Below are 12,694 nucleotides of genomic sequence, written 5' to 3'. Positions count from 1 at the left end.
GAATCTGATTAATCTAATTTCCATTTCATTGGCTCTTCTTTATTGGCATCTGTCAATCATTTTGCTTTAGGCAGATATCAACTGTCCGTTGCAAAATGCACTGCATGCCACTGGTCGTAGCATCAGGTTTGTATACTTGAAAGATATTGCATCTTTGCTTAAGTTAAGCCATCCTTGTCTCAAAAGTGCTTTTTCAAAATGCAACTGGACTTTGTTTTTCCTTGAAGACCTTTTGCTTCTCATCCAAGAAGCTTCTTCAGTTCTGTCTGAATGGTGGAAGATGGAAGGATTTATATTCCTTCCAGTCATCTGGTCATTAGCACTTTTCCTGAGAGTCGTTGAGGCCACTTGGAGGTTTATCTGTGCCCTCAGGGTCACTTGAATAGTGCAAATGGGTGTGGAACTTTCTTGGAACTGCTGAAAGGACTGTGTTGTAGACAGGAAATGGTGATGTTGTATTCCTCCCTTGCCCCCTCCCCCTTGAGAGAGAGCTGTTTAATTTTAACATACATGGCCACTTTGATCCCTCTTTCAAACCAGTGGGCCTCTCTGTCTACTATGTGGACTTTGCCATCTTCAAAAGACTGGCCTTTGTCTTTCAGTAGACATTAAACCATTCTTGCATGATTGACCAGCAAGTGAGAAATTATTTGAAGTACCTGGTATAGCATCTTCTGAACTTTCACCATGGAATAAATCCATGTCTACATATCCAATGTTCTCTGAATATTCAGCAAGTATTAAGCATTCATCAAATGGTTGAGTATTCAATGTCACACTTTTCAAAATAAAATTCTAGGAATAAACTGAATATGCAGGTTTTCTTAGTCTTTGTTTATGTTTCCTTCACTCTCACAGTGTTATGTTTCCCTGTTTCTTAAACATTTTCCTCTGTACTGGTTGCATTAACAGTTGTTTCTACTTTTTACATAATCAAAATTCTGGGATTCAATTTTTAGTATATTACTAAAGTTAGAAGTCTGTAGAGATTCTCAGTCATCCAGATCATGGTTGTCCCAAAGGTGCTTTTTTAGGAGGCAACTGGACTTTCTTGTTTTTCCTTTTGAAGATGTTTCGCTTCTCATCCAAGAAGCTTCTTCGGCTCTGATAGGATAGTTCAATTCCCTATTATCCTGTCAGAGCTGAAGAAGCTTCTTAGATGAGAATGAAAACTTCTTTTTTTTTTAGCAACAAACAAACATAAAAATCTCATCAAACCAATTACAATGTGTTGTGGTGTTTACATATCTTCTTGTGCAATTTCAAAATAAACATCTCTTTCATTTATCTGTCTTACATTGTCCAAGTCTTTTACTCAAATCAATTTTTAATTAGACAATAGTATTTTATCTAATAACATTATTCATTCCATTCTCCTAAATTAGTTTAATTCAGATTATTTCTCTTAATATTGACTTTTTTAAAAATCTTTTCTAACATATTTTTCCTTCTAACCAGTGTTAAAATAAATCTCATATTTTGTAATATTGCTTATCTTCTTGGAGAAGCAAAACTTCTTCAAAAGGAAAAACTAGGAAGTCCAGTTGCCTCCTGAAAAAGCACCATTGGGATTACTAAATTAGTTTTTCCAATAGGGATACAATTCACTTGAAGATGATCTCAAGTTCATAATCTCCTCACTTACTGACCATTTTTAGGGTTTGTCTTATAAGGGTTTGAGCTACATGATGTGCAAATTTTAGCTGCCTGCTGCAATTTTGTAGATATGTTTTTTTAAATATGCAGATTGCTGAACTTCAAAATATATGTTTGTGTACATCTAGAAATGAGCACAATGTTTCAATCTTACATTAAATTATTACATTATGCATGACTGACCTATCCTTGAGGTACTCCTATTGATTACATCTGTGGTTCTCAACCATTTATTCACTACGGATCTCTTTTAAATACCTTTTGAGGCCACGGACCATGGACCCCCAAAACTTAAGGTTTAAATCATAAAAAAATTTTCAAGTCTTCATGGACCCCTGTGATGACATCATGGACCTCCAGGGGTTGACAATCACTGGATTACATCAAGAAGTTTCCAAACATCCTAGACTTGTGTTTTGGTCAACAGTGAAAACTACTGCACAACCCTCTTTTTAATTCTTTTTCTACTTCTTACCTATGGAGTATGGTATTGATTTGTCCAGCAGCATGTTATTTTCTGTAACTGGTCTGTTCATAGGTTGATTGGCTTGTGAACATGGATTTCCCCTTTCCTCAAGGTAGGTTTGGTAATGAGCTGTCTTAACAGCAAAATATCTGATGTTTGCATGTGTGAAGTTCCAGAGAAGGTCAGTAACATCCAAATTTAGACTCATTCAGCCACAGCACCGAGAGTGTCCTGAAATCAACCCCTGCGTGTCAGTTTGTGCACATCACAAGTTTCTTGTGAGAATTAAGTGGGATGACTAGTAAGTAGGGAAGCAAAGTACAGATGTACTTTGGCAGAAAAATAGGGTACAGGTATAATAATCGTTCTTGGAAGACGACCAGTTTTGATCAGAAATCATCTGCTAACAATTCAGAATTTTGTTTTGCTTCCAGTATCTGTTTTCTCTCATTTGTGTGTGTGTTGTGCTCTTTCTCCACAGTGCCCTTAAAGATAGCAGATTTCCCCCAATGACGAGGGATGAACTGCCACGGCTTTTCTGCTCAGTGTCTCTGCTTACTAATTTTGAAGATGTCTGTGATTATTTGGATTGGGAGGTAAGGAACGTCTAAGCTTTGCATATTTCATGGAGAGATATTTCCCCATTCTGATTATTGAACAGCCTAGAAATTTATCTGGAACTTGTTTGCAATTAGGGTCTGTTTTGTACTGCAAGAGTGTGAAAAAGCAAGGAGGTGACTCATGTGCTCTCCTTCATCCAGTGAAAATGATCTCCAGAAGAACCAGACCATTAATGTCCAACTCTGAATTCTACCCCTCTTCATCCTGTGAACGTGTGTTCACATTTTGATTGTCCTGTTGGCTACCCTAATTTATTACTTCATCTGTTGAAGTTACTGTCCCAATGAAAAAGATGAATTTCCACTGGTTAATTCAGGTTCATCATGTTAGATTGCCAGAAGGAGGGGACATAAAATGGAACATTTATATGTATTACAAACAAAACTTTAGGCTTTAAAAAAAAGGAACAAAGATTCTAGCTCAGCCTTCTCACATATATGCTATTTTATGAAATATGGGATAATTTTTTCCCAATGAGAAATGGTGCAAGCCTGAACACAGGCTTAACATTTCCCTGAAAATAAAGCTTTAAAATAAATGAATGAAGCCAAAAAGAACCATGTAGCAATCTTTTTATCCCTTCCATTTTCTACATTGTTTGGAGCACAGCAGCTCCCACACACGCACTTATTATCAAAAACCTTACTTGATGCTGTACAAATTTAAAATATTTGCAGAGCAAAAGGAATTATCAAAAACTGTGAACGTGTGTTCACATTTTGATTTTCCTGTTGGCTACCCTAATTTATTACTTCATTTGTTGAAGTTACTGTCCCAATGAAAAAGATGAATTTTCCTTGCCAACTAATAGTTTACAATGGGCATCTTAGTAATTTCAACAATAACGGGCACTTGACCATCCCAGCATGCCACTCAAATTCCAACATTCTACCTTGATCTCCATCACATAAGCTCTAGAGCTGAGTTATGGAGTTTTGTGTATATAGACATTTAGCATTTCCATGTCAATCTGCTTTCAGAACAGACATGTCTATAATGATCTGCGTTCATTATGAGGCTGCCCTCAAACAAGTGAGGGCAGCCTCCGAGAAGGTCAGTTGAGCAAGAGTAGTTAGAATTGTAGAAGACGAGAGAAGTGTAGCCTTCAAAAATCATTCTAAATGGCATGAACACAACTAGTTCCCTGAATCTCCTCCATACCAAGTGTCCTCAACCAGGGCCTCTCAAGATTTGCTGGAATTGGTAAAAAAGTTTTGTCCCATCCAGTATCCTCTAGAAAGTTGTTTGGGGCTAAAACTCAAGACTATGTGGCCACCCTAGCCTGCCTTACAGGTTGGAACAACATCTGTCATAGTTCCCAGAACGCACAACCATGTTGATTAGGTGGTCTAGAGCTCACCATTTTAGCATGTTGAGGTTGAGAGTGGGAGCATTAGGACACTATAAGTATTAGATTTTTGTTTGTTTGTTTGTTTGCATAAGAAAGACAGAGACTGAAGCATTGGGCTGTGCCCACAATAGAAGTAGGATCTCTCTCCTTTTTCCTCTTTTTAAACTGCTGGAGTAAAATGTACTACGGGATTTTTTTTTTTCAGAGCTGGCAAATAATCACCCTCATAGCATTTTGCATGCAACTCTGAATTGGCTGCTCAGACTGAATAACTCCTCACTCGTGAATTGCCATTTGCTTGGTTTCTGAATCAGAATACATCTCAAGTTTTAGAGATTTATTTTAAATCCCAGTCTGGTTACAGAAAACGCTAAGGATCTCTCCTCCTGCTGTTAGCTACGTCCCCTAATATTTGATAGTTATTGCATTGTGAATGATACAAGGCAACGTGCCGTGAAGAGTGTTGCCTTTGCAAAAATGCATGCCTGAGGTTTCCAAATACTCACAATGTGGCTTCAGGTCCGTCCATCATAGCTATTCTCTCCTGAGATGTAGGGCTTAAATAAATAAGAGAGTATAAATTTAAGTCCAGCTCTTTGTGTGCAAAATCTGGGACTTCTTCATTCCATTGCCAACTGTCTATATGATGTATAACTCAGCAGCTGAAGATCTCCTGCACACAGCAAAGGCCCATAGGTATTTATAGATGGCTGTGTAACAGACCCAGAAAAGAGTAGCAGCCTTTTTATATCTTTACAATTCTAAGGATAGTTGGCTAAACAGTTTTTGTTTTGTTTTGTTTTGTTTAGAGCACTTGCTTTTTGGGAACATGTTTCTCTGGATTAAATCCTTGATAATCTCAATAAAGAGAGGGGAGGAGAAGATTGAATTGAATGTCCTATTGGGAACCTTGGGGTAAAACTACATGTTACTTCCAAATGCAAAAGAATAAAGGACTCTCCTTTAGCATCCACAGAAAATATGATCTCTGAACTTCCCCCTTTCTGCCCTACAAGCTTATTTCCCATTTTGAAACCTAGATATGGGGGTGGGTGGAAACAAAACAAAAGAATACTTTCTAGGGAGAAAGGGGTACGAATGGGTGCTGAGTGGTATTGGACATTGAGGTTGGGAACATGACAACAACTTCATTTTGTGTAGTTTTTGTTGGATTTTTTTTTAAACGGAAAACCAGATCTTGCAGGTTCACCATTGGTAGAATAATCATGTCATTTTTCCTCACATTTTGTTGATTAGAAATAAAAGCTAGGTAACAACAGCAGAGAAGTTGCCCTCACTCAGCAGTTCCAATTAAGATACCACCTTTGCTTAATTTTGCATTCCTTCACACTGCAATGGTGGCAAGAAAATAATGCAGAATTTAGAAGATTTTTTTTGAGATCCTTGATGCTCTTTTAGCATGGTTGTTTGGCGCTGATGATATTACATAGTTGGGCAAGGAAAAATCCTCAAGAAAACCACCAAGCTCAGAGAGCACCAAGGACAATTCAACTCTGAGCTCCAAATATTCTCTTCTACTGGAACCATTTTTTTTAGTAGTTAAAGTTGGATTGCTGAGAGAAGAACCAAGATGAGTTGCTGTCTTCTCACTGTCCAAGGGGTGTACATCATTTTCAAAGACTTGGGTTTTCTAAATGGGAATTTGGGGGTTCAGTTTGACCTAGAAGGGTTAAATAATTTCCCATTATCTTTATTTCATGGCTCCATAGATAAGGAGACAGGAGAGTAGGATTTTATTGAAATGTTGGATCCTTAAAAGAATAATGCGTCACTGTATTTGGCCCTTACAGTGAGACCGCTTATATCATCCGTGTTTCTTTTAAGGGGGACTGCAGTTATGCAATGTGAATGGCAAAAAGTCATTTCAAGATGGCTAGAATATGACCTAAAGAGAGAATGTGGTTCTTCCACCTGGTATAACTGCTCATTTCCAGATCATCCCGAAAGGCCATCCACCCGGTTAGGAGACCTTACTTCTGTAGGTATGCTATTGATGATCTTGTGGGAGCTAATCCAGCAATTTGCTAACGAATGCCAAACGTTTTCCAAATTCCAAAAGTTCTCCAGAGGCCACTGTGCTCCTACGGTTGGTTGGCCTGATCTTGCTGGGGGAGGAGGGGATATCAGCGAGGGTCTCTCAGCTGGTTCCGTGTGGTCTTTTCTCCCAAGAGAAGGAATTTCGAAGAGAGGGACGAGTGAATTGGCTGCCATTAGCTTCCACATGGTTTTTCAAATTGCTGCCATTTTTCACTTGTTGTTTAAGTATACTTTGCACGTTTCTCTAGCCACTTGCCCCGAGGGTCACCTGGGATCGTAGAGTGCAAATAAAGACCTTCCATTTTGTCCATTCATCCTTCCATAGCATGGCTATGTGTGACTTGCTCTGCTCATCAGCTCACGCTACCTGTGGCTTTTTTATAAGGATGGGGGCACAAGGTTCACACCTCCAGCAAAAGTTCCCCTCCCCAAGACTTGTCCCACAAACTTTGTCTGGGTGTAAATAGAGGAGGCTCATGGCAGATGGCAAGGGTGAAAGTTGCAGTGCTCCATAGAGAACGTAATTTTGACGTAGCCTCTGTATCTAAGCGCTGTTGCATTGTACACATTTTCCATGTAGAAGAAGTCCCTGAGTTGAATTACCAGACACATTTGGAATCTCGGAAAACCACCCACAGTCTGGTCACCCACTGCTTGTGTTTAGACAAAATCAACCTACTACAGTATTTGCTTTCATTCTGTTGGTCATTTTTCAGCTACTGCAAGTATATATTTTTGAATCAGCTGCTATTTTTCTTCAATTGACTTTGTCTCAGAGAACTGGACTGTTTTCTGTAAAGCCAAATCCTGACCTACATTTCCATAGGGAATGGCATCCATTATGGACCCCTCTCTAACCTTCTTCCTTTTCCTGAGGGTACAAAATGTCAATTTTCCCCTCTGTCATTTTCCTGGATTAAAAAGTAGCCTTTTTTGTCAGAAGCTCTCTCTTCTCAAGCATATGAAATGTATGTGTGCATGTACGAAAGACCAAAGAGAATTACTCTTTTCTTCCTTGCATTAATAACTTGACATGTTTGGCTTAGTTGGATAGTACATACATGGATCCAACAACTCTCTGACTTTCTTCCTAATTAATTTTGCTCTGACTGATGAAGTTGCTAGGATAAGCACCGAAACATCTCAAGATTAACAATGTTTGGTCCAGTTGCCATGATTCAAGTTTTAAACATCTTGGCCTGGATGACTGAGGTTTCTTTGATATACATGGATTAGGTTGTTGCTTGAACACTTGGATGTATGGGATGACAATCTAAATTAACGGAATGGAGACTTCTATTCATGTGAATTTTAGGAATGCCCCCTCCTCGACCTAAAATATTAAACAGGTAGTCCTCGACTTACGACCATTCATTCATTTGCCATCTGAAGTTACAAGGGCACTGAAAAAAGCGACTTAACAACTGATCCTCACACTTAGAATTGTTGCAGTATCCTCACAGCCACATGATCAGAATTTGTGCACTTGCCAGCCGGAATTTATTTACAATAGCCGCAGCGTTCCAAGGTCACATGATCATCATTTGCAGTTGGCTTCCAACAAGCAAAGTCAAAGAGATTCACTTAACGACCAAGGCAAAAAGGTCATAAAATTGGGTGTGACTCACTTAATGACTGCCTCACTCAGGGGTGGAAGTTCCAGTCCCAATTGTGGTCGTAAGCCGAGAACTATCCATATTGTAAATAATTTGGTCCTGAAAATGAGAGGCGGGTGGGTGTTGTGAGTAAAAGCACCCAGATAGAAACCAGGAGGCTGGGAAATCAAGTCCTGTCTTAACTATGAAGTCAACCGTATGACCTTGGCTCACAGTTTCCATTCTCGGTTCAAGGAAGAAGACAATGGTGGCAAACCACTTCTGAAAATGTGGCCAGGCAGTTGCCAGGAGTCAGGATTGTCTGTGGGATCCTTGGTACTCTCTGAGCTTGGTGGGGGGTTTTTTAATAGACATTTCATTACCCAACTAGGTAACATCCTTGATGATGATGCCTTGAAGCCATCATCTAGCTGGGTGATGAAACATCTGCAAAGGAAACCACCAAGCTTAGAGAGTACCAAGGACCTCACAGTTCAGCTCTGAGCTACAAATAGAGGCTTAAACGTAACAAATAGTTGCAGAAATTGGGCGTGTCTAGCCTAGTGAAAAGAAGAACTAGGGGTGACATGACAGCAGTCTTCCAGTATTTGAGGGGCTGTCACAAAGAAGAGGGGGTCAAACTTTTCCAAAGCACCAGTAGGCAAGACAAGAACCTATGGATTGAAACTAATTAAGGAGAGATGCAACCTAGAACTAAGGAGAAATTTGTAAATGGTGAGAACAATCAACCAGTGTCTTGTTTTGTTTTCAGAAGTTGTGCTTGCCCCCCATCATTGGAGGCTTTCAAGAAGAGACTGGACGATCATGTCTGAAATAGAGATTCTCCTACTTGAGCAGGGGATTGGATTAGATGACCTCCCAGGTCTCTTCCAACTCTGTTATTCTATGTTCTGTGTTCTAAATATTCCCTTCTGTTGGTATCTAGATTGACTGGAAGGCACACACACTCAAAGTTTAAAAATTGAGAAAAGGATTCTCTTGAATGTACACTTCTCCCCTTCCGGATGAGCTCCCTGGTGTTTTCCACTTAAGAACCACAAACATATTGTCTTATCACAAACAGCATGGATAATTGGCTGGAGAGCTCAGAGATGTTGATGAGTTAGTGTATAGAAAATTATATTTTATTGGGAAGCTTAAAGAATCATTGGAATTTATCAGTGGTATCAGACCTTTTAAGCACATATGACTAAAGCAAATCATACTTGACAGCTGTGGGCAAACACTTATTTGAACATGATTTACGTGGGGTCCATATTGAATTTATTTTTTTTAACCCACAATTCTTAACTGAAGCCTGTAGATATGTAGAGCAAATTACATGATGAAAAATCACAGCTTATCTCCTCAAGGGAGACACAGCGTGAGATGGTTCCTAAGAAAAGAGAAATGTTTAAAGGGAAAAAGAGATGATTCCCATTTTAATCTCATCTTTCCTTCAAATCACATAAAGCAATCAGAATGGCCCAGACAAATATAGTTTATTTTTAACATGACTTAGGAAAATAGTAAAAGATGTTGCTGGTGAGGGGGAGATGATTTGTGCGTCTTACAACTGAAAATCAAGAGCTTTCACTTTGTTTTTTTCTAACTTGGCTCTCTTCTGATGGATGAACCTCAACACCCAGAATTTTCAACAGTGCCCTTGCTGGCTTGGGAATTCTGGAAGTTGAAATCCATATAACTGGAGGACATCCCAGTTTAGAAAAGCTGCCCTAAATTTAGAGGGCGCAAGGGCTCAATGGTTAAAGATACTGAGCTTGTCAGTTGGAAAGTTGACAGCCTGGGTTCAAGACCTGAGCACTACGTGACAGGATGAGCTCCCATTCCTGCTCCAGCTCCTGCCCACCTAGCCATTTGAAAGCATGAAAATTCGAGTAGATCAATAGGTTCCACATTAGTGGGAAGGTAACAGCGCTCTGTGATGTCATGACTGTGAAAATGTTTTTTGACAACGCTGGCTCCCTTGGCTAAAACGGCTCCGCCCCTAGATTTAGACACAATTGGACATTGTGGATTTACCTTTCTCTACCTGCTCTAAATTTGTTTTGTTTTTTTGTATCCCACTGTTGTTATTTCTACAAATATGCACTGCATTTCTGTCAAGAGAGGAGGAGAGTAAGGGAAGGAGAGGACAGGGTTATGAAAAACTGTAAAATAGAAAAGAACAAGGGCAAAAGTATAAAACATGATAGATGGTTCAGAGCTGAGAAAATACCTTTGAAATGACCAGGCAGAGTTCTTTAAAAATGGGAAACCAGCTGCATATATGCGGTAATACAGCTTGTGCATTCTAAATTCTTTTTTGCCCACAATGAGCCTGTTATATGGGTTCATCAGTAAGTACGTGATCTGGCTTAAACATGCATTTATTTAGTTAATTTAAGGCTCATGACAACGTTTTTCTTCGCAGTCTCTTAAGGTATGTTGCTCCTGTGATGCATGCATATAATTGGCTGAAGTTGGCATGAATTGAACCTTTTTGGAATGAGAAGTAATGCTGAACAGAGCCACAGCCTTGGTTTGCTTTGACTTTCTTTTCTTTTTTTCTTTCATGCCTCGTGTTGCCAAATCCCTTCAGCAACAACACTGGGAATCTAGTTGCAGAGTGCTAGAAGTTGTGTTGGGAATAGTTGGTTTGAATGGTCTGGGAAGCATTTGTAAAGGGGCCGTAGTTGCCCATTCCTGTTATATGAAGCTTCTGAAGGGGAGATCCAATCTAGAATTAAGGACAGATATCTGAAGCAGTGGGACAGCTTGTCTCCAGAGGTTTCAGGTGCTCCATCTATCATGCCTGCAGCTAATTCAAGCAGCTGCCTCTGTTTCCAAGGTTGTCTGGCTACAGTGAAAATCTCCCTGTGGTCGTTGTGCCTTTCTGGAAATAGACGTGGCTGCTTTAATGGGTTGCCTATATTGCATTCCTTTATATTCTGAAGCACCACTTTCCAATTGATTGCCAAGATCTTCACAGATCTTTCCTCTCTATTATTTTGGCAGAGGCTATCTCCATGGCTAATACTGCAGTCCAGGGGTGGGTTCTACTTACCTTTACTACCGGTTCGCATCGTGCCCGTGCAATGCATCGTGCATGCGCAGATAGCTTTTGATGATGTTCGGGTCAGTGGGCGCAGCCTCCCGCCAGTTTTACTACCTGTTCTATAGAACCGGTACAAACCGGGGGCAACCCACCACTGCTGCATCCTCTCTCTTCTACCACCGTTGGTCATCATGATTGATGCCTGGATTATTTGAAATCTATCCTTAAATATGGCTTTTTATCAAATATCCAATCCTTCCCAGGTTTCTAAGTTTATTATAAAAGTTCTCAAAGCTTTCTTCTTCTTTTTCTCTTCCTCTTATACTCTATTTTACTCATACTTCTGCCCTTCACTTACCCCGCTGTATCTTCCTTATCTGTCCAAAGGTTGACTGAAATGCAAGTGAGTCCAGTCTTTGCTGCCTTTGACTGGAATTGTCTCACAAAATAGGTCTGCCTTGTCACCTCTTTCAAATTTATCTTCCATCTCTTCTGGGATCTATGTTGCCCAAGAGTTATGGGGTCCTTGAGTGGCGCAGGCTGCTAAACAGCCTGTTATTAACAACAGCTGCCTGCAATTATTGCAGGTTCAAGTCCCACCAGGCCCAAGGTTGACTCAGCCTTCCATCCTTTATAAGGTAGGTAAAATGAGGACCCAGATTGTTGGGGGCAATAAAGTTGACTTTGTATATAATATACAAATAGGATGAAGACTATTGCTTAACACAACGTAAGCCGCCCTGAGTCTTCGGAGAAGGGCGGGGTATAAATGTAAATAAATAAAAAAAAGTATGTAATTTTAGTGATCATTCTTTTTTTGTTGGCTTGTTCTGACTACTTTTCTTCCATTTCATCTGATGCCACTTTTGCGATGTTTCCTACACTGCAACCCACTTGGAACCACAAGGAAAAAAGAGAAGCATAGTTGATAGGAAGGTTCTTGATGGTTAATGACTGTCAACATTTGTCAGCATGTTTGGAAAACGAGATTGGAAAATGAAAAATTGTAATTTGGCAATCCTATCTGTCAGTTCCAAGTAAACAAGAAAACGCCCTAAGCTATAATATAATATAAGTTCTTAAACTGTGAATGCCTATAGCCATTAAATACTAAAATGCAATAAGGTGATAATACCAAAAGATTTAGTGCATTATTGTGTAAAATAGTTATAATAGATTATTCATCAGGTTCTGATGAATCTTTTGTTCTGCTGTGCAGAATCTAGTTACCTGCACTGTGACTACAACCTGTTCGTCTTTAAGCAGTCACTGAAGATAAACGTTGTCCAAACGGCCAAGTTACCTATTAATTGTCTGGAAAATAAATTTTGTTTGAATGTCTCTGTAAAAAAAGCAGTGAAGGAGGACATGTCCAGAAGTTTCCACCTCTCCAGAATCATAGGAACAGAACCTTTCAACCAGTGGTATCCCTTTAGATTTGCTATCCAGAACGGCAGACTGAAGCATGTGGCATTATGCAAATGAAAAGGCTTTCACTATCTTTAGCTGGCTAAGATCACTGGCAGGTAGTTTTAGGTCTGGCATTTCTAGAAGAAACAAAGTAAATGAAAGCTACCTACACTAACCAAGAAACAGGATCCAGGATGGAGGATCTGCAAACTGAAGTTTCTTGATTTTTCACTGGTGGAGATTACCAAAATAAGGGAATCAGACTTTTCTTGAAAGGGTTTGGCTAACATTTACATACCCGTAAATGATTGCCCTTCCATAGGTAAAACTGGGGCACCAACAAGAGGACATTATTGTGTTTTGACATCAGAAGATTTTGTCCCCATTGATAGAAAACCTACAGGAATATGACTATCTCCATTGTACCAAAGGTGCTTTTTCAAGTGGCAACTGGACTTCCTTTGTTTTTCCTTGGAGAT

General features: G+C 39.6%; 1 protein-coding gene across 2 annotated transcripts in view; it reads left to right on the top strand.

Annotated features, from left to right (window-relative positions):
* The window catches only part of AMMECR1 (AMMECR nuclear protein 1), a 122,179-nt gene that overhangs the window by 72,398 nt on the left and 37,087 nt on the right, over positions 1-12,694 (top strand). For both annotated transcript variants that reach the window (XM_058196528.1, XM_058196527.1), the window contains exon 3: positions 2,604-2,718. In XM_058196528.1, coding sequence (XP_058052511.1) covers positions 2,604-2,718 — 115 coding nt within the window. The remainder of the gene's footprint in view (positions 1-2,603; positions 2,719-12,694) is intronic.

This window comes from Ahaetulla prasina, chromosome 11, assembly GCF_028640845.1.
Source record: "Ahaetulla prasina isolate Xishuangbanna chromosome 11, ASM2864084v1, whole genome shotgun sequence".
NCBI lineage: Eukaryota > Metazoa > Chordata > Lepidosauria > Squamata > Colubridae > Ahaetulla > Ahaetulla prasina.
Note: the sequence above shows the minus strand (reverse complement) of the source record. Positions and strands in the feature narration are given on the sequence as shown.